The sequence below is a fragment of the Filicampus tigris genome, chromosome 5, assembly GCF_054856515.1.
Source record: "Filicampus tigris isolate MCC_2025a chromosome 5, RoL_Ftig_1.0, whole genome shotgun sequence".
NCBI classification, from domain to species: domain Eukaryota; kingdom Metazoa; phylum Chordata; class Actinopteri; order Syngnathiformes; family Syngnathidae; genus Filicampus; species Filicampus tigris.
Window position 1 is genome coordinate 12,795,026 of NC_141221.1, and position 23,007 is coordinate 12,818,032.

General features: G+C 41.4%; 1 protein-coding gene and 1 long non-coding RNA gene across 9 annotated transcripts in view; both read left to right on the top strand.

Moving 5' to 3' along the window:
* Positions 1–10,657, top strand: part of mef2cb (myocyte enhancer factor 2cb) — a 67,743-nt gene extending 57,086 nt beyond the window's left edge. For 2 of the 8 annotated variants that reach the window (XM_086030833.1, XM_086030837.1), the window contains exons 7-11: positions 2,791–2,963; positions 4,251–4,274; positions 5,053–5,182; positions 6,126–6,261; positions 7,471–10,657. In XM_086030833.1, the coding sequence (XP_085886959.1) occupies positions 2,791–2,963; positions 4,251–4,274; positions 5,053–5,182; positions 6,126–6,261; positions 7,471–7,726 (719 nt within the window). In that variant the 3' untranslated portion in view covers positions 7,727–10,657. Of the gene's footprint in view, positions 1–2,790; positions 2,964–4,250; positions 4,275–5,052; positions 5,183–6,125; positions 6,262–7,374 lie in introns of all 8 variants that reach the window. The other 6 variants (XM_086030829.1, XM_086030830.1, XM_086030835.1 and 3 more) reach the window with 3 other exon arrangements.
* Positions 10,658–14,811: 4,154 nt separating this feature from the next.
* LOC147147329 (uncharacterized) overlaps positions 14,812–23,007 on the top strand; it is a 37,770-nt gene continuing 29,574 nt past the window's right edge. Inside the window, exon 1 of the long non-coding RNA XR_015086990.1 lies at positions 14,812–15,028. This is a non-coding gene — a long non-coding RNA (uncharacterized LOC147147329). The remainder of the gene's footprint in view (positions 15,029–23,007) is intronic.

The window sequence follows — 23,007 nt, forward strand, 5'->3', positions numbered from 1 at the left end:
AATGAAAAGACTTGACTCCCAGATCTCATTTCATCTGCTTAATGACTTCATGATTTCACTTGTGAAGTGCTTTAAGTAGCGGCGCGTGCCACCGGTGATCATGGAGCAGTAATAATTGACTGGACCGCCGCCACGGCCACACGGTGGCAACGCACAGATGTCCGATTGAATCCTTACCGACATGAAGTGCGCGTGTGTCGCTCTGACCAAAACCGTGTATTAATCTAGCGCGTTTTCATCTCTGCAGAAACACCGAAATCGTGGGTTATTTACCAAAGTGTGTGTATGCGCGGTGTCAATGTGTGTTTTAGGAGTGTGTGAGGTCTCATTCATCTATCTCCACATGCACCCACTCCAGCTCACAAAGGGCCAGCCATGAGAATGAGAGAGCAGGAAAGCTGAAGAGGCAGCTGCCACTTTGCTAATGTGAGGATTGAGATAGACTTAAGAGTGTCCCATAGAACACACACACGTGCATCCATAGGCATAGCTCGCTTTTTACGTTCACGCATACAAAGATGCGGCTCTCACGCGGAAAAAGTGCGTACAGCTAAAGACGCCTGACACCGTATATTAACAGAATGACATCACACATGAGACGAGCGCGCGCGTGCGCGCACACACGCGGGTTTTATCCTCCGTTCTCTGTCACCACTGGCGGCCGTTTACTCGTCAAACTGTTCAAATTGTGCTTTTTGAGACGTTTCATTTCCAAACAACAAAAACCTCGCTCTCAAATTAAACAAAGATCAGCAAGGGAAATTGCCCAGGAAGACATCTGCGACTCATTTTCCCCCCGGAGTATATGATTAGGAAATTCATTTATGTCTAACGTATAATTCCTGCCTGTCTTTCAAGTGGGAAAGTCCACACTGCGCCCTGTGTTCTAACCCTTGGAAGAAGGAAAGAGAAGTAGGGGGGGCGGGGGGCGGCAGCTTGTGGGATTGGGTTAGAAACAAAGAATATGTTGCTTGCAGGAATGCTTCCCTCCTATTTTTTTTGTCTTTATGATATTGCGAGGTTTTCACCGCATCGTTTTTCAAGAGGCAAAAGCGTGTGCTGCACTTGTGTTCTCTTTGGCAGCCCCAAGGGAGGGTCTTTGTGTGGAGCGACCGCACGTGTTTAGTTCTGATGGCCAAATGATGGGCCCCATCCCGCTGTGGTCCTGCTAGCCGTAATTTGCTGTTTTTACATGATTCACTGGCTGTCGCCGGGCACATGTAGCCTTAACTGACTGTGACAGAGTTGGAGGCGGAGGTCCGCTTTTTGTACCGTCGCCAAGTAAATGATACGACCACTCCAGGGTCCTCTGTCAGAAAGCAACGTTTCCATGGCTCATTTAGCCAAATGACAGAAAAGACGGGGAGACTTGAAAGGATTGCAAGGTGAAAATGGAATAATGTGGATCCTAATTATCTTACGCCGCAGGATTTCGACTCAGGAGTTTGATTTTGCAAGAATGGTAGAGCACAGAATTTCAGCAATCCTCATTTGGATCAGCACCGTCTGCATATGTCTACATTTGATCATGAAGAGTTCATCCAGTAGTACATCCTCCAGTGATGTCGGGTTTTCATTGCCACGTTATGCGCGGCAAAATATTCATATTTGAAGGGATTATTAAGTCTTGGTGGAAGTTTACATTCTATTGAGTGCCATTCTATTGTCAACACAAGACATTATATGCTGTATACTTATGATAACTGTAGCAAAAAAAGGAAAAGTCATATTCCTTTAATGCCATACTGAAAAGGGGGAGATGGAGTAAAATCCTGGAACAGACCAAACCATTATGGGTTCTTCTTTGTCATCATCCTACGTAACCTAGCTAATTAAAACAAAAAAAAGTATGTAAACATAATGTCGTGGGCAGACGTAATCAAAATATATTTTTTTAAAACAAAGACTTGTGGCCCTATTTTCGTGCCCAGCACAAGTCTAGCGCAAAGTTCAGTCTTAACTGTGCGTACGAATGGAGTTTTCTCTATTTTGGCATGTTTGTAGACGTACACAGTTGGAAATTGGTGTCTGCGCGATTGTGGGAGTGGACACAGCTGAATTGCTCCCTGGCCAATGGAAGTGCCTTCTCTCATTCCCTTTAAATTCAGTGCAGGAGAGGTGCCACCTGAGCCACAAGTTAGACCTGCTTTCATCTGGTCTAAAATCTAGTTTAGTTTCAGTCACCAAATTGCCAACTGTGCCAAGGGACGGGTAAAATACAATGCCCTGGCTCCACCAGAACACACAGTGGGGCGCAACGCAGTCTGCCCCATTGACAAACATCATCAACTAGACTTGCCCCGGCACGAAAATTAAGATGCGCTAGTTTTTACGCAGAGCGCACAAGCGCCTGTCTACAAAAACCGAGCCCACGATGTTAAATGGACATGTACAGTAACTCGTGGGTTTGTCCTCACACCAAACCAAACCCTCCGCTAATTTTGAGTGACTTTATTTTGCCTGAGGATTTTTGTCAAATTTAGCAGGTAGCGATGTATTTATTTGTTTATTTATTTATATAGCAAGTGGACTTTTAAAAGCAAGCTGTGTTTAGGAACAATGGTCCATCTCTTATGTTTGAGTTAAATCCAAATTTTTGTCATTTACTGTGTATTATATAATATATACCTGTAAAAATTATATAAAGACACGGTTCAAAAGATTTGTGTGACTTTTTGTTGACATGTTGAGTAAACTTTGAGGCCTCGGAGGTGTTGGACCTGCAGGTTCCTACTGTACTGCCATATTTGGGGAATGTTTCTGACTGCCATCTTTTCTTTTCTTTGCCAGGAAATGGATATGGCAATCACCGTAACTCCCCCGGTCTGCTGGTCTCTCAGGCCGGCATGAACAAGAACATGCAGGCAAAGTCACCCCCACCTATGAATTTAGGCATGAACAACCGCAAACCCGACCTCCGTGTTCTCATCCCGCATGGCGCCAAGAACAACATGCCCTCCATTGTGAGTAAAGCTTACAATCTCTATTGGCTTACTTGTTTTGTGTCGTTTTCTTCCATGATTGTCTTTTTTTGTGTGTGTCTTTGTATCAGACCTGTATTTCATTAGGCCATTAGTTTGCAGCCCAAGTCTGATATATTGTATGTGGTTCTCAAATATTTCTACTAGTTACCACCTCAAAAAAAAGAGATTTCCAAGTACCAGCATAGTGACCAACATTAAAATAGAGTAATATAGTAATAGTATGTTCATCAAAAATGAGGCTGTGGTTTTATTCCTAAAAAGGTTTTATTATATATAAATCAGAATATATTATTGTTTGCACATCAGCACTATTCTTAAGATTATGGGGGGGGGGTCTGTGGAGAAATATTGTCTGTAATCATTCAATTCAAATGCATTGCAAATAAATATTGTACTAACATGTTTAAAAACAATTCTTAACTCATTCACTGCCGTTGACGAATTTACTTGTCTTTTCACAGTCCAGCCATTCATTCCGAGGAACTTATTTATATTTTTTTTCCAATTTTTTTCAAACGTTAGAGTAAAAGAGGGTCTGAAAATGTCAGGCAATGAATGACTTAAACATTAAAATGCAAATGTACATGTACTTAAAAGTTAAATACAACAAAATGCTACTTGAAAAATGAACTCTACTTGAAAGATAAAAAAAAAAAAGTCCCGTACATGAACAGTAAAAAATGTCCAATCCTGGATTAAAAAAAATGTTTAGATATATAGAAGCATAGCTACAAGATCCATTACAATATATGTGATTGTGTTATATGTCTTTTGTATTTTTTATATTTATATTTATATGTCATTTTTTTATTTTTAATTCAGTGCTTATCTGATATACCACAAGAGAGGACGAGAGTCTGATAATTGCTGTGATTGATTATGCGCGTTTTCTAATAAATTTTAAATCGTTTTTTTTTTTGCTTTACACTTTTATTCCTATTTCAATGCATTCCTAATCACTATTTACCAGATGCAGTGATTGCATTGTGTCCCAATAGGTCAAATCAATTTTGTATGCATTTCATGAAAAAGTGGGTAGGAAAATAATAAATTGTTCATTCCAACTTTATGAGCAACAATGTTTTTGAGCTGCTGTGTTCTGTCTGCTTTGACTTTTTTTTTTCCTTTAGCGAAGGTTAATTTAGGTATTGTAGTAATAATATTCTTAGTAGCAGCTTCTTCTTTAGACCCACACCTAGTCACCACTCTATACTCACTCACAATCTCTTATTTGCATTTATCACCCTCCCTCTTTAATGCCCTCAGTCTGATGATGTCGATCTCCTATTGGTAAGTCGGACTGCTCAAATGTAGAAAATCCCAGCAGCCTCCCTCAAATGAACCTGAAACAATCTTTACCTTGATGTCCAGTTATTGCAAAAACAGTCGCTTTTCCTTTTCATTTGCACAAACGTTTTTGCTGCCACTCCAACGATGATTAGAGCCTAATATTTCTGAATCCAGTCAACTTTTTCCATCTCTGTAGCTGACTGCGCTCAAGTCTGCAAAGTGGGCTGTTTTTCTTTTGTTAAGGCACATCGTGCCCCCCAGTGTTGTGTGACTGTAACAGCACGTTGACCTGACATCTAGTTTCATAAGTTTGATTTGACATTTAGTGTCTGCCTTTCACTTTTCTCTGTGCACACGACCATGCAAACCACACACAATTTACAGTGTTTATTACTGTGATTTGTGTTCCGCTTTTTTTTTTTTTTTGCATCCTTCGCCAGCAAATGCTCACCTTCGCCACAGTAAAGCGTGTCCTCTCTCTTTGCCATCGCTACCCTACGTTGCCTTGGAGACAGATGGTGTTACTATAGCGACAGTGGGCCCTCACTAAGGGTAAATGACAGGGTTGGCTGGGTTCAGTGCGTGTCAGGCAATTGCTTCCCCACGCAAGTTGGCATCACATTCATTTTGTCGGCATCTGCTGAGTGAAAGAAAGGAAATGAAAAAGACGAGTAGAACTTTCGTGCTGTGATTAGGCTTTGTTGTCCTTTAAATGTTTTGAACTCTTTTTTTTTTCCTCATCTCCTTTTTCTCTGTCTATTGCATTTTCTTGTCACAGAACCAGAGAATAAACAACTCCCAGTCTGCTCAGTCATTGGCCACCCCAGTTGTGTCAGTAGCAACTCCAACTCTGCCAGGGCAAGGCATGGGTGGTTACCCGTCGGCCATCTCCACTTCTTATGGTACAGGTATGTGTCACAAAACATTGACTTTGTAATTCGTCTTGTTTTATCTCAAATTAGGATTACGCAAAGTATAACTAAAATGAATGCCCCTCTTTGAGTGTGACCATTTTGCATGTTTTGCAAATTATTGCGTTGAATGACAATATTTGTATTTCGGAGTTGTCTCGTCACTGGCTCTGGAAAAAAATAAAGAGGGCCACTGCAAAAAGATCAGTTTGTCAGTTTTTGCCATTTATAGATATGTGTTTAAGTAGAACAAAGAATATAGATGTATATTATCCTCTAAAGTAATGACAACATACAGTAACTCTCAAATTCCAAATACAAATATTGTCATACTCAAAAGTTAAATACAACTGAACTGTCACAGCACTTTAATTTGTATTGCACTTTTATATGTGATTGTTGTTCATGTTGTAAATATATTTTTATTTTAATTGTTTTGAATTCAGGGATTCTCTAGAGTACGACTAGAGGAAGTGTTGATTTGCAGAAAATTGTCAATATACCCCCAAAAAATGTTATTTTGTTTTTTGAGTCTATTAATTTTTTCCAGAGCTGTAAATGTGTTTTAAGCATGGATAGAATAATGTAGTGTCCTCTGGCTGCTATGAGGCCTCCTCTCCCTCCAATGGTGATTGGGGGAAACAAAAATATAATTTTATTTATTTAATGGCACACTGAATGTGTCAATCACAGTGCCTTGTATAAATAATAGTGGTATAGATGGGGAAAAGGTCTGGATTTCAGTAAATCTGGCCTCGAATTAGCCTTCGTTTGAAATGTTGTACAACGATTGAACAGAAGAGGGGGCTGTTGTCTGACAAATGTATCGAGAGTTTGGGACTATTATTCAACCGAGCTGCATGCTCTTTGCAACTTGCACAACAATGCACACATTCCTTCCATCACTTATTGTTTTTGTTTTGGTTTTTTTTCTACAAAGAGTATTCCCTAAATAGTGCAGACTTGTCTTCGCTGTCCGGCTTCAACAGCGGCAGTTCCCTGCACCTGGGCTCAATGAGCGGCTGGCAGCAGCAACACCTCCAGAACATGCAACATTCGGCCCTCGGACAGCTCGGGTGAGTGGGAGCAGCTCGGGTCCTTTTGGAATGCATGGTTCAGAACACAAGGATGATGTTACACCCAATAGCCAAAGAGTGTACAGTGTAGTTGAAGCTCGACTTTCTAGTGACCTAATTTATGAGTTTGGCAGATTTTTTTTTTTCAAATTGTTCAACGCAGAGGCCAATTGCTTTTGTCGCTCCCTGTTGAGGTGTTCCATCAAACTAAACTTAAAACAAAATTATTTGCATGTTGTGTATTTAAAACAACCCCATACCTTTGTGTACATGAAAGTCCGCTAGCTAAATGCTAACAGGCCATGCAAAACCCCATGGACTGGCTAACATAACTAGCCTTGACGTTGTGTTGGCGTAACCCTTTAAAGCGGAAGTCAACCCAAACATATTTTTTCAAGAATATATTCCCAGCAGGCCCACCAGTTGAAACAAGGCATTTTGATTAATTTTGCGTTTGTGGAATATAAGTTAAGCAGCAAAATGCACGGGCGGCTATTTTGTCTTCTGTCAACTGAAAATGACATCATGACTGCTCACAACGACCAATCACGGCTGACCTTTTCTGAATCTGAGCCGTGATTGGTCGTTGTGAGCAGTTGTGATGTCATTTTCAGTCGACAGAAGACAAAATGGCCGCCCCCAGAGATGACTAAAAACGAGTGGATTTAAGCTTTAAGCAATGATGTTTGAACACAAATGGTTTCTCAACACATATAGACAAATAATTTATCCCTATGGCTGTATTATACTGCCTCCTAGTGGCCAATGCACCCAAACCAGAAGGAGTCCCACCATAAATTAAATGTGATGCACAAACTTTTTAATTCTTGACATTTTGTTAAATCATGTTATTAATTCCTGTTTGTATAATGTAAAATACTGTCGGGTTTTACTGGGGGGCTGGAATGGATTAATGGCATGTCCATTCATTTCCATGAGGAAAGTCGTTTTGTGTTATAAGCATGGGCAGTAGTCGAGGCACCGCTATACCGTATATCACCCATTTCCTCCAATCTTCACAGCACAAATACGACACCTCTTGAAAATAGACAAATGCATGTTTGTGTGCTCTGTATCTTTGTAACACCTTTCCTTTCCTCTTCCTTCCTACAGAAATTGCTCTAGCTCTCACTTATGTCAGGGTTCAAATCTCTCCCTGCCCTCTGCTCAAAGCCTGCACATCAAGTCCGAACCTGTTTCTCCTCCTAGAGATCGCACCAGCAGCACACCGGGGGGCTACGGTGGTGGTGGGGTAGTCCCCCCCCAGAACCCCTCATCCCGCCAGGACTCGGGACGCTCCCCGGTCGATAGCCTGAGCAGTTGTAGCAGTTCCCACGAAGGCAGCGACCGCGACGAGCACAGGAACGAGTTCCACTCTCCTCTGGGACTGGCACGGCCCGCCCTGGACGAGCGCGAGAGCCCCTCCATCAAGCGGGTGCGCCTGTCCGAGGGGTGGGCCACATGATAGCGCGGCCCTCTCCCCAATCCCCCCCCCCCCCCCCCCCCCCCCAATCCCCAAACAACAACAGCCCCACAATCATCTGACAGCCCCTCTCAAAAGCCTACAACCATTTTCGTTTTCGTTTTGTTTTTATTTTTTGCTGAGTGCGTGTGTATGCTATACATATGACATCACATAACCCGGTGGGCTCTTGTAGATGTCATTCGGGGAGGGGGTGTTTTGATTCTATTTTTAATTGGGGAACTATGCATAAATTGCTTTGCGTGTGGATGAAACCAATCACAAATGCATATATCTTTACACCTGTGTACATATATATGCATATCGCCAACAACAATAGTCAGGTACTCTGTTTCATACAAGTTACAATTCACCGCAGAGAATCATCAGTGACTAGAAAAGACGAAAAAAAAATAGCATTAACATGAGAGCGAGTGCAGGAGGACAACACCTTAGCACTTGTCAAACACGCGTGTGTACAGTGTCAGTTTCCTCGCTATGTACCGTCTCCCTTGCAAAAACAAGTGTGTGTTAACATTAGATGATGTCATGTTGCAGGTTCAACGTATTTATGTAAATAGAGGTCGAAAGGGGGGGTGGGTAGGCGTCAAGAAGTTGTCGAACATTTCAAGATTTATTTACTCGCTAAAGGAAAAGCTAATATGCAACATTTGAAGGACTGTACAGGTAATCGGACCCCGACGTGTTTGGAACTTTTGGTGTATAAAAAGTGGGGTGAGGGAGGCGTGGCGTGAGGACCACCCTCTGATCCAAGAGTTAGTGTAATCAACAAGCCTCTGGATCTAGTATTAACTATCAGTATTATTAAAGGAGAAAAAAAAACAAAGAAAAAAACAATTGTACGATACACTTGCTTATATTTTCATATGAAAGGAATACAATGCAAAGCATTTTTGTGGCTTTTTGTAGTTTCTATAAGCCAGAATGTGTTTTTGATAGCTTTGCTAAATAAGAGAAGGATAGTGCACCCCACCCTGTTGTTGGAGGGGTAGGGGGGGTGGGGTGCATGGGCTTTGGAGCCCGAAGCCATGAAACAGACTAAGATCCAATGCTTTGCTGAACTGTTTTATCTTTGTAGAGGTTTGTTATTAAACGTGTATTTCTAATTATATATAATAATGGTAATATTAAGAATCTTTAAAAGAAAAAAAAACATCTGTGAAATTAACATGCTTGTGTATAGCTTTCTAATATATAAATATATATAATAATTTTTTTGTTGTTGTTTTCTTAGTGGAGTTTCTATGTGCAGTTGCACATGTTTGGTTTGTTTCTTTTGAGCCCTGAGCAGAGCTGGTGTATTTCCTACAACCTTTTTTTTTTTTTTTTTTTTAAAGCGTCAGTGTGCAAGCAAGGACGGCAAAGAAATCACATTGACGTCCAAACGCGTCTGACCCAACATGCATTTGATGTCTCACATGTTTCATCCTTAAGCTTCATTAACTTATTGAACATGGCCTCCCTTATTCAGCCCCACACAATCTCAGCTTGTCATGTCCAAGCTCAAGCTGTACAATTTCCCTCGTGAGCTATTAAGTAATACAATTTTGCAAATGGATGGTGAGGAATAACCCCAAATCATTTGCAGACCTAATTTGATTCTGTATATCCTCAAGTGGAATTATTTTCAAATAAAACATAATTTGCTACAATTTTGACAGCTAAGGAAAAAATGTGATCACCGGTCGCTAATTTCTGATGGATAGCTGTTTTGATGACCCAAACTAGCCACTTCTCTCTGCCTCTGAGTCATGTATCTGCTGTCATTTAAGTGTTATGATATTTCAATGTGCATATTTCATGCAGGTTCACTATGTTGTTACTGTATAGTCTGTGCATTCAAACAGGGGCAGAGCCTCTATAGCAGTGTTCTTCTCACTCTCTTCTTTTTTTTAATTCAGTACAAAAACGCTGAGAGGGAAAAAAAAATAAAATAAATGTTTGAGGCAAGCGAGTGGAGAAACCAAAGCCAGTGGCATTTGTGTGTTGTAAACTTCTTATTTTCACATTCATTTATGTTTTTATTTTGCAAGCATTGAAACATGACAATAAAAAAAAATGTTCAAATGTACAATTTCTTTCACACTTCAATTCCATTCAAGTACGGTTTGACTTTGTGTCAATTCCAACAGCATTTACTATTCTTGACTTTTTTTTTTTTTTTTTTGGAGTGATGTGTTCTGAGAAGTGCATGCATCAAGAAGTCACATGACAGTAATTAGCATCTATTTATATTCACTCCCAGCTTGAGCTATTGCCAACATGTCCTGGTGATTAATTAGAGTTGAAAATTAACCAAAGACATGAAGCATATTTATATTTTCTTTTGTTGTTGCATTTAATTGTTTTCATCATCTGTTGATCAGTTGTTGTGTTGTCTTTGAGATAAGAGATTAAAAGTAATGCTGGTACCTCCAAATGACCCGAGCAGTACCTCGTCTGATGTATTGTCAAGTCACTTTGCAGTGCAAAAGGGAGAGCATCCACCTGTACAGCCATGTGTAATAGCATATCATCCCTCTTTGTTACTCCAGATTGTGTGGTTTATTTAAATCTTGAAGAAGACGAAAAAAAAAAAAAGGGATTCTGTTTCTGTTCAATGCTTAAATCGTCAGTCCGTAGTGTGAAATGTAGCTTGTGTCAACCCAGAGACTGGGGCAGCTTTGAAGAAGTTTTGTGCGGAATATGAGCGGCTTTCAGCGGCATAAGCTGGCCTTTGTCGCCACTTGAGACTCATGGTGATGGTGCTCAATGAAAAAGTCCACGTGTGCAACTCAAGGGACTGGACTGAGCCGTGTGTGGTGGGGACGCCGAGGGGCTGGAATACACAAGTCTCCTCTGCTGAGACGGAGTTGAATTGTTTGTACTTTGCAGAGATTTCAGTAAACTTACTGGCTTTCTTAGTTATCCTCATTGTGACTTGGTGTGACTTCATTGTGTTGGACTTGTTTCTGCATGCATCGCTGTAACAATATGGCCCTTGTTTCAATGCAGACTCAAAGAGCCCATCCACGTGAAAGTGGTGCGAACTGATATTGCCCAACGCTCAAATGGTGACAAAAGCATTACACAGGAGCACTATTAGCATCTTCTCGCTTAATATTACAGGGAGGGCATTTCTTCCTTTCACGCATTAAGATAAATTCATTTAAATTCACTGTTAAAGGCAAAAACAAAGCAGTTGACAATAAACAAAGACAAGGAACTTGCAATTTGCTTGTTTATTATCACATTATTATTATTTGGAAAATACAATGCAATGCATACACATATTCACAAAAGGCAGGATTGTTATTTATTTTTATCGTATGATTGAGTAGGCCTTTAGTGGTCCTAACTATTTGAAGGCCTCTTTTTAAATTGTGTTTCATTTACAGTCAAATAAACATAAAATGTCATCTTTAGAATTACTTGCAGTTGGACATTGTATGCCTTGTTTTTTATTTGTTTTTTTATTTTTCAGATTTCGTTTCATGCAGTCGCTGCGTAATAACTGGCCTTAGCTAAATTCGTTCCATCATTGACATTAACAAAACCTTAGCATATGTGTATCAAAATAATGTAGGTAAAAAGCTGCTTTAAAAATAATATACTAAATCTAAATAACGAATTTTATAGCCCAGTAACATTTCCATTCAGTGTAAACTCTTCAACTCTGCAATCATATTTATTGAAAATTAAAAAAACAAAAAAACATTGTTTTTAAGAAAAACAAACTAAAAATATCAATGTCTATTTGAGCAGTAAATGTTTAAATGATGACACCAACAAAAGCACTATTTAATTTAACGAATACATATCTGCTGTGTAAACTTTGAAAACACGGTGAAAATAAAATATGAGCACTCTGGTAAGTAGACTAATATAGATGTATTGCTATTAAAATGTATTATTCCAAGTGCATAATAAACAGGGTGCAAATGTAGAATATTGATAAGAGGCAAATGCGTATGGAGCCACAATTTCTAGCAGTTTAGAATTCGTTTTTTTCTGTACTGTATTCACCAGGCAGTTACAATTCAAACAAATGCACATTTTTATTTTGTTTAAAAAAAACTGAAATGAAGCCGTAATTGAAATAATCATGACGTCAAAATCGACATTATAAACGGCGAGGTAAATTTGTATAATACAGTGAGTCAGGTTCCATGTTTCAAAGATGCAAAACAATTTAGAAGAACAACATTTATTTGAATGTATAAGAATTTTATCGATGACAGACAGCGTTTTCTTGCCAAGGATGATTTTTGTCTTTGTGGAAAACGTTCATTTAATGATTTACACCTGTTCAGCCGTTCTTTCCAATCCAGTTGTAGCCATCTTCAGTGCCGCCACTAGATGTCAGCATTGGGTCGTCGAGCGGAGCTCACTTGGTCTTCGTTGTCTTGCGGTTAGTATGACAATGAACATTATAAAAATATATATCTTGTCTATTTTTTCAGTTTTCTCAAAAATCCCTCGAATTTTGAGACGGCCAAGTACAGTTGAAGGTCATCGCAAATCACCAAATATTAGCTACATTGGGAATACCTTTGGCAACAATAGCAATACAACATTTAGCATACAATAGAACAGACAATAGCATCAGCATCGTCCAATTATTGAAACGATGCCAATCGTTATCTTTATACCATTAAAAACATATAGAACAGTGAATGCTAATGCTAATCAACGCACCTTGACAAGTGCAAGGATAGAATTAAATGAATTCCTACAGAACCCTCCTCCCCCTTCTCTTTATTTGGGAGTATTCGGGAGCCTGCTACAGCTATATGATAAAATGATAAGAAACTTTTAATCTTAATGTGTGACTCTCATCACGTCCTGTCCACGTTCTTTGAAAAAGTAAATAAACACTTTCGGCGGAGGAAAAAAGGTAGATTCTGTAAAAGGACATACACATTTCTGACAATGCCAATAGTCAGAAGTAATCTTTTTAACTTATTCTTACATGAATCGTTTCAGGGTTCATTCTGCATTATTGTAGTCTTTATACGTACTGCATTAACGAAGGTATAAGTGAACGTACGTGTCACGTCATTTGCCCTTTTAAACCATGGTCCACTTTCCTTCCCTCTAAAAGAATGACGCAATCTAAACAGTCCACATAGAGACAACACATTTAAAATGTATAAAGTTACATAAACAATAATAAAACATTTAAAATATCCAAAAGCTACAGGCGATGTGAATTGTTTTATTTGGGGGAAATTTAGCATCCAAAGACAGATGGGCATCAAACCTCGTGTCAACATCACCAGCCTCTTTATGACTCTTTAGGGACGCAGCGAAGTCTGGTGGTCATGAGCCAAGCGAGACACGACACGACACGACACGACAAGACACGTCATTGATGAAGTAGTCGCCATGTACTAAGTTTGTGTGCAAGCCTCAAGACGACGAAGAAGGTGTAATAAGAGTTGAGGTCACGTGGCATCTTATCAATAGCTTGTATTTCAATGTGATCAATGGATGGACATGAGTTGGAAATTTGAGTTCGTGCGTCACTGCACTTCCGACAAACATGTATAAGGACTTTTGTAGCCACGGCTTGTATTATTTGCATCGCTTTATAGGTGTCATTTCTCACTCGCCATTGTTGTGGCATCAGGAAGATGCTTGCTGGATGCACTACTCACCGCTCATTTACATCAATAAATGAATTTTCTTCATATATCAAAATATCAGCCCTCTTATCCTAAAAACATAATTTTCACAGCATTTAATCATTTTAAGAGTAATTATATCATTTTGAGGAATAACTCCTATACTCCATAACTGCATAACTCCATAACGTCTTGTACGTACGTGCGTCAATATTGTCGATAAACAATAAAGCAAAATTACTAAGTCATTCCATTAAATATGCATTCATATTAAAAATGATAATACCGTCGGAGAATGTGTCATCTTGAAGTCTTCTCAATAAAAAAAAAAGAAAAAAAAAACGGCGTTTCCTCGCATGCAAGAGCCGCTCGTCTTCTACTTCTTTTCTTCATTGTGGTCCAAAGCAACTAAATAAGACAATGCTGTATTTTTGAACCCCCACTAGTTAAAAAAAAAAAAAAAAAAAAAGTAAATGGGGGGAGCATTAGTCCGTCTGCGACCACGCAGGCACATGCACACTGACTGGCTAGGAGCTGAATTTGCATATTCCAATGCGCTTAATTGCCTTGGCGTATTTAAATATGGCTGCACGTCGACGTCACTGGACGTGCACGCGCAACCTAACTACAGCCTGAATCAATTAGACAAGGAGGGCTTCCATGATCACAATCGTTATTATAATAATGAAAGGGCACATTTGCCACATTATGACAGAGTCCATAAATAAAAAATCTCTCGGGTGGAAATGTATATGGATAATTTATACATCATTATTTCAAAATCTTCTTTTATCACCAAAAATCTGCTATGGGTTACATGTTAAAAAATAATAATTAATTTAAAAAATGATTCGTTGTTATATTTCTCAGAATTTCACACTGGAGTTATGGTAGTCGTATAAAGGTGTCCTCTATTTCAACCCTTATTTGAAATAAGGTGAGTTTCCTTTTTTTGTTGCTATTATGCACGTGGATGTGTATGCTTAGCGGTATACTCGTCTGCTCACTCAGTGACGAGTGTGAATGGTTGTCTGTCTCTCATGCGCCCCGATAGACCGGCGACCAGTCCCGGGTGTCGTCTGCCGAAAGTCTCCCGCGACCCTGAACGGAATAAGCGGCATAAAAGGCCAGGAGCACTTTATTTTATTATTTTTTTTTTTTTTGCGGGTGGGGGTGGGGGGGACAAACGAACTTGGGAGAACTTGTATGGATTTCTGGGCACATCCTCACACAGAAGGATAGACTTAACACCAACCACCACCTTGTCCCCCAATAATAATCATCATCATCATCATCATCATCATCATCATCATCATCATCAACCAACTGACAGAAAACTTTGCACGCACTTTTTCTATTTGGTGGCAGTATGGGAAAGTTGTCTAGTGCACCCCCTCCCTTTTCCATCCATCCCTCCCCCTCTCCCTCCCTTCCTCAGCGCCCCCCCCCCTCTCCGTCTATCATGTGCTTGGGATATGATCACACCGCTCAGAGCGGCTGCAGCATGCATCAAATGCAGGTTATTCTACAAAGTGCACGGTGTGTGTGCCCCCCCAACCCACCCCCACCCCCCAACCACATCTCTTTTTATTATTTTTGAACGGGATATTTGAGGGGAGAGTGTATGACGACCAGACACCACGGACCATTCATTTCGTTTGACTCACCTCTGTAGAAAGTAAGTGCAACTTTTACGCCTCGTTTGTGAATAGAAAAGTTCCAGAATAGAACTAGCTGTCTGGAAACGTTGATATATGATGTGCAAGCCTCATTTTAAGAAGGACTGGTTTCGGGTAAAAATCTAAAGTTTGTGGTAGAATATATCTTTTTGACCCACATTGAGATTGAAGCAGATTGTGTTTTATTGCTGAAATGATCATTTTCTATTACCAACGACAGCACTTGACATATTTTCCCAACAAATAACAAATTGCTCGTGGTAACCTTGTAACATAACACTTTTCAATACAGATGGCTGCGATGTGTAGCCGAATTTGAAAAAAGTCTTTATTTTACATGTGGCCTATATTTAGGTGGATCGAATTATTTCAATCGTCATTAGATGTTACGAAACAAAACATTAATGTCAACTTGTAATGTCACTCGCATTCCGTTACTGTTGTTAAATTTCTTCATCCGGCATCACAAAGAAACGTTTCGTTTGTGTATATATTGCGTATTCTATAATAAACCATGTGCGAGTTTAATTAAACTTTTCTTCATCAAGCGTTGAGATGACGTGACCTCTGTTCGTGTATGCGCGTGCATGTGCGCGCGCGGGAGGCCCGTTGTGAAGCCTTAATGAGGTGGCCTTCCTAATTTGATCTTTATAATTTACTATATAAACGGGGATTCGAGGTCATAAATAAGGGTTATAATAGCAAGAAAAACAAGTAAATACAAAACATGCGCGTGCACACGTGCTTTTGGGAAATATCTCTCTTGTTATGAATGCAGAATATAGGTGCCACATTGTGGATAAATGATTGTGGATAAATGAATGCAAGTGTGTAATAGAATCTAACCATAAGCGACAATATCGGATTTGAAACTGGTAATATTTAATGAATACATGCAAGTCAGTGTGCATGGGGCTCATTTGGCTCATTTTTACACCTGCCTAGTTAGCTCCGCCCACCGCTGATACTTGAGTGAGTGGGACGCCTTGGAAAGTGGATGGCGTGATTGACAAACACGAATCCGATTGTCACTAGATTAATTTAATTGGTTTAGGTCGTGTTTAATGGTACCAAGACCGAAATTACATTGAACGAAGAAATGGCATGCACGTGCTTATTGTCCAGATATTATGCTCTCATATGTTCTGAGATGTCCATCCAAGCTAACTACTTACACTTCTGTATGTGCATGGTGAAACGAGTAACACACGGACACGTTGAGGAGGCGACCGTGCCATTGTAGTCCACACGCTGCGGATGCGCTAAGAAGAAAACGACAAAAAAAGGGCGTCGATAAGGATTTTGACGCATGATACAGCAAGCGAGATCTTAATATTACTTTTGTAAAAGCAAAGCAGCCTACATTGTCGCAGTTCTCTCCCCGCAGATAGTTTTTTTTATTTGCGCGCGCGCGCATTTTCCATTCAAACGCAATCGCTCCTAGCTTGAGGTAGAATAAGAAAAAAAAAAATCCTAGCCAAGAAAGACGACGTGCACTGTGCTACTCGCCGCACAAGGCGGACGTTTTCCCTCCAGCGCGGACGTGTGCGCGGATTAGAAGGGAAGAGGATGAGGAGGAGGATAAGAAGGAGGTGGGGGTGTGATTTTGCCTTTTTTTTTTCATGACATCACCGTATTTACATGCTCGTGGTCCGAGGCCTTTGACCTCACCGGGGTTGGTCCATATTTTGTCCAGCCTCCCCATCAAGCTTTGGGGTTTGCCCTATTTACTTCCACACTGCTTGCAGAGCGAGCGGGCGCATGCACGCCGCCTGCACATGGGACCCTCAGGCTGCGTAGCTGCGAGGCTGCGAGGCATCGGCACTGTAGCTCTCCTTTACGTTGGAGGTGTACGGACAATATAACCCTCAAAATCAAGCTCCCGACTTCATAATCCGAAACATTGGCGTCCCGATTCCCTGCGCTGTTGTTGCACTTTCCACGGGAAAGCCGGATTCCCCCCTCCATTCCTCACGCCTTCCCTGCGTGCTGGTTCTCCTCCGGCCTCACAGGATATCTATGGCTGCTCCACAACGACTTAATAGAGGCGAGCGAGTCTTTTGTGGGATTCAGGCATATTTGCATTGCAGATGAGGGCCCCTGTGCAAGGATGACTGCACTCTGTAGCCGGCCTGCTTCAACTCACTCATCGCTTCATGTCAAGTGAATGTAACATTAACATTGGGATTATATTTCTTTTCTTTTTTCCCTCACCCTCTTTCCTATGGAGGATTTTTTTTTGCATCCTGTGTAGTGACCAGCAATGACAGAAAATGGAATATAAAGCAGAATGTGATTTTCAAAAAGGATGTCTTTTTTTTCGTGCTTAAATGTATTTGAATTCTAAGAAATGGAAAGTTGGAGACCAGAAGCGGAGGTGTGCATGTGGATTATTGCAGAAGATTAGGAAATGGGTTGCTATCTTTGGTTATCTAGCTGTATGAGTGTTCTGCTCGTCATAAAGCTAGATAACCGAAAGTAAAAACCACTTCCAGACTCATCGAGGACATGCACCATTGATTTTTTTTTCTTCTCTATTTTTTCCCAGACTTGACACAACTCTATATATTTTATGTAATTGTCATTTGCTGATAACTTTGTGATGTGAGACATTCTATGTAGTATACTGCACCACTTATACCCACACAACAAACTTCCCCACCAATCAAATGCAGGTTTATATTCATTATTGCTTGAATTATATCATGCATTTAAGTCCAAATAGTGCCATTTTGTGCGCATGTGTTTTTACACATGTTCTAGTCAGGCCAGGAAACGGCGCTGGCATCCCAAAGCAAGGTCCTAATAATTAGGATGTATAGGGGGGCCTGACAAAAAGTGGAGAGTTGGGGGCTAGGAGGGATGGGGGTCAGGGGGTGTGAGGAGGAGGGGGTTGGCAGAAGAGGGGATAGAGTGGCTGTGTTTGGGGCGGGGGGGTGCAGGGGGGGGGTTCGTCTAGTTAATTGATTCCGTTAACCGCAGTGCAGGAGATGTGAACGGCTGGACGATCCCATTCCCACGCTCGGTGGGGGCAAGTGGCAATGCCATGACCAGGCCCAATATGACAGGGCTGCGGGTTTGGATGGGGGGGTAGGGGATAAACGTAGGGGGAGTTGTCATGAAAAGATGTCAAGTGCACCCTACTCATCTGCATCCCCACAGAAAGAGGGGAACGTGGAGTAGACTAACGGTCTTTGAAGGCCTCACGCCTGCGCCAGTTGTATGCATAATGACATGGCCATTATCTTTGTCATAGTCTTAGTGATTTTCAGAGGGTTGCACTGCATATGGCCCCACTTGAACACACCGCGCCTCGGCATTTAGCTATACGATGCAATTTTGGGCTAACATGTCTTTATGTGCATTGTTGGAATTGGAACATAGAGTCTTTGTAAGGACCAACTAATCGTATGTCATAATGTGGTATACAGGTTATGTACCGTACCTGCACGTTTTAATGATAGTCAATGCAAAAAAAATCGTTAAAAAAATACCAACACCAACAAGCATTTGATTGACTCTCAACTACACTGCACCATACTGAGGGATTTAATATTTTGTCCTTCTTATGGATCAAAACAAGGTAACCAAACACCTGACAGGGGCGGTTCTGGTTGCTTTAGTGATCCCTGACACCCTTGAACTGACTTTTATTTTCTCAGTGGTTGCTGGATCAAGTCTATGCTGTGTACACCTTGAAAACATTGTTACAGATTAGATTAGCCTAACACACCCTTTGTTTGGGTCAATTTAATTTGATTCCTCCACAAAGCTGAGTCATTGCATAGTTGAGGTGCTTCAACTTTTTCAGATCAGCTGGCTGAATTGGACCTTCACTGACATATTTGCTGGCCATCTCCAAAAGCAGGTTATTTGCCTGAAAGAACATTACAGGAAGTTGGCCTGGGTTGTTGCGAGTAAAACAGGCGTTATTGTCACTGTTTAAGACCAAGCTTAGCTTTATGAAAGGGACTAGTGTTTAAATTCTGTGTGTGTGTGTGCGTGTGTGTTGGGGGGTGGGGGTCGAGGGGGTGTCATTCTGCATGTCAGCCCACAACTAGCTAAAACACTAGGCCTCTCTCTGTCTGTGGCAACATTATCTAATGTCCTTTTCTTAACCACTCTGAGCATTTATACTTTTAAAATTATTTGCACTTTTATTATCGGAGAAAAAAAGAGCCATGCTTGCTGTGTGATTATTAAAGCCAAGATTCGGAAAGATTCATCTCTGAAGTCAAGAAATGTAATTGAATGGCACGGCGTATCGTTACCAGGAGGGAGCAGCATCTCGTCTCACACACTTGCATGGTCAGACTTGCTGAGTGTCCTTCGATTAGCTTTCATAAATTAGCTTTGCATTTGTGTGTGTGTGTGTGTGTGTGCTTTTTTTTTTTTTTTAAACTCACTCTTTCTTCTACTTTTAACTCTTTAGTGCCTTTAAATGTTAAAATAACATTGCTACCTTTGTTCATGCTGTATATGATATACATGTTCCTGCTACATAGCTGGGTAAGCCCGCCATCATTTGCATATAGCTACCGTGTTACCGTAAATTTGGCTAGCGTGCCCCCCTTGCTCGCTCACTCCACCACGCTCATTAGTCCTCACATGATTTGAATTGTAACAAAAAGCACGGTGACCATGGAAGATGTTTTTAATATTCATCCCGCAGGAAATCAGCATATTTCACATTCAAAGCTTTTATGTGCTCACTCGATTCCTCGGCATTGTGAAAACAGGGCGCTGCAGCTTCTACATAATGTGGAACAGCCTTGGTTGGGTTCTGTCACTAAGCATATGAATAGCCTATATCTAGCTGATGGCGTATCATTTGTTACTTATTATGGCAACCTCCTGCAATGTTATTTGCAAAGTTGACATGTGGGGGGAAAAAAAAAACGTCTGTTCAACAAAAGATTTCCAAAATATCATCTTCATTTTGAGCCGCCCATTCCAAGCGACTTTATTCCGCTTTGCCTATGCGTGCCTGACGGTCTATACGTGGTCCTGTGCATTTTGTGTCCGCAGTTAGCTGACCCAGGCCTCTTCAGATAGTGAGTCTGCATCATGTTGATGAAAGGGAACAATAGCTGTGTCTCGCTCAACAACGTCTGTCTGTCTGGGCTTAAGCTCGCTCTCTTTTGCTGGCTTTCTATCTATCTATCTGTGTGTGTGTGTGTGTGTGTGTGTGTGTCTCCTGGACATGAACTTGAACTTGAGACAGGCAGCCAGACACCATCTGTGCACCAGGGCTAATGAATTCAGTGCATTCATGGCTGCAGAGCGAGCCTAGGCCACCACCACCCATTGATGAGCAGATGACCCCTATAGTCTGAGTTAGCTCTTCATCACTAATAGAATTCAACAATAGCAGATGCTGGGAAGGGGACTTTACTTTGCCTGTCTGCTTGAGGGGGGGGGATGGTAAGTGCATGCGTAGTGGTGCAACTTTGCATATGTCTGCGCGTGCTTCCCGCTCATCTTTGTCAATTTCAAAAGTCGTCGTCATGCATCCTTTCCCATCCCTCGCATGCAGTGACTCCGAGCACCATTAAAAGCACCGGCCTGCGTTTTTTATTGGCAGCGCCATCTTGAATTTACTGCCTTAATAATTGAAAGGCCTGCTTGTTTCCCCTGGAAAAAAAGTCGAGTAAGTGAATGAGGCATAAACCTTAAACAAGCCAGGCACAATGTGAATTCCTGCAGGCCCTCCTCGTCCTCCTCCTCTTCCTCCAGCTAAGGCGTCTGTCACAATCACAGTCGCACGTACGCATGCGTACACACAATAAGGCTTTTCCCTCTGGTTGGTGTCGCCACGGCAACGGTAGGTGAGATCACCGTGCGCATGGCAGCATCAGCCCCTGCCAATGCGGGCCGGGTTCCTGGTCTGCGCGTGTGTGCGTGGGTGTGTTGAATGCTGTCGGCACCAAACCAGAATGCCACCTCCTCTCCATTGTCTGAATGGGGAGACACATTAGTCATATTTAACCCTATTATGCTGGATTTTCACAATAAGCTAAGGTCTTGACATTCTCAGGTTCAAGCACCATACAGTAAGCAAGGAAACTGGCACAAAAGGCACGACCAATCAAAAGGGCTCCTATTGACCTCTCGCCGCATCATACGCGGCCGTCATACTTTCCGATAATCCAGCGAGGAATGCTGCAGTGTTCAGGCCCTTTTTAATGACATCATGCATGGCCACTTGAGCGTCTTGTTGCAAGCAGCGGGCATGCTGTGCTCTGCCATGCTGGACGATCCTCCCCTTCTGATGATTGCATGGCCGACATGTTAGTCCTCTCATCGCCGGACTGTCAAAGATCTATTTCACACTTATTTGGATGTCATTAGGTTGTGTTTTTATGTGGCGGTGGTTGTGGAAGATTTGCACAATGATGTGGCTCAACTCGCTTACGACAAAATCCTCCGCTCTGTACTTAGGATGTGTAAAATAATTCACAATAAGGTGTCTGATTTAGTACTCACGACAGAACGAAGCCTAGAACTTAAGCCTCGGGTAATTTGTTAGAATCGGGGTTAGTGTGCTTCTCACACAATAGATGCTCTCGTCCTGATTGGCTGCAGTAATGGCATAAAGGAAAATGTTTTACCGAATAATCTGCTCTCTCCGTCTTACCCCATTGCATGAAGAAAAAAAAAATAGCTCCTTTGAATGAAAAATGAACAAATAATATAATTGGTAGCGTTTCACTAAAATGCTTTTTTAAAATAAATCTGAATTGTCTTCACTGTCTTCACAGGCCATGGCAATAGGCGCACGTTATACCGCAAATAATAACAATAAAAAAATATGTACAAATGCGATGTCACTGCAGTGGTGCCCAATCACACCGTGCACATAAAAATGCTATTTTTACACTTAGCTCTGAAAGAGGGCTGCCATGCATGGCTTCTTGGATGTCTGTGCTCCACTGACTTTTGATTATGCAAATACTATGGCATATAAATAAATTACGATAATTGCGCTTTCAATCGTCCTTGCAGATGAAAGGGTGTAAATAATAAATTTTGTGCCGCTGCATTATTCATCCTCGACTAATTACAAAACAGTGGCGCATACAACGCTACACGCTGAATGTTTTCACGATAGGCTCTGTGTATGCGCACAATTGGTCAGTCCCTTGGTTGTATTTGGGAATTTGTAAATTTATGGGTGTCAGCTTTTCACATTTGGAAATGTAGAATGAGCTCCTCTCTGCATATCATGAGAAAAAAAAAATGTCGATGAAAAAGGTCAAGCCTTATTTGTATTGAAAATTGGTTCACAAAGGACTAACAGTAGCATAATAAATGCTGCACTGGCACAAGTGAAAAGCTGCTTTCCATGAAGCATGCGATATAGAGGCCTGGTTACATTTGGCATGCAGCAAAGCATTTGAAAAATATATGATGGTGTTCACCATTTAAATTATACGGGGGCTTGGACTGGAGGGCCAGTAGCAGTGCTTATAGAATAGTGAGCAGGAGTTGCTACGCTCGCATTAGCATCTGGCCCTTTTATGTAAATTTGATGAGAAAGGAGTCATGCATATACGCCCGGGCGGGATGTACTCGCCTTAATATCCTTATTAGAGAGCCGGGAATTAAATATTTATAATGCGGGGCTCGGGGAAGGGATAGAAGGGGGGCCTGTCCTGTGTTGTCGTGCAGAGTCGAGCTGGAGGAAGGAAGCGATGGGGACTGCGAGGAGGAGCTTGGCTTTCTCGACGCGCCGCCTCAAGGTGCCACCATCTTAAGGCGTTTGGCAGTAGCACGCGCAAGGAGGGTAGACTTAAAATGTCCGCTGGCATAGACACATGCTTGCATGCATATCGGAGCCAACACGTTTCCTATTGAAAGCAAGGCGGAGGTCTGAAAAGTCGCATATTCAATTAAAGTGGTCAGCCGCTATCCAGGCTGAGCATTTCATTCGCATAGATTAATGTTCCCGATTACTGTCACGTTTTGCGTACACGCC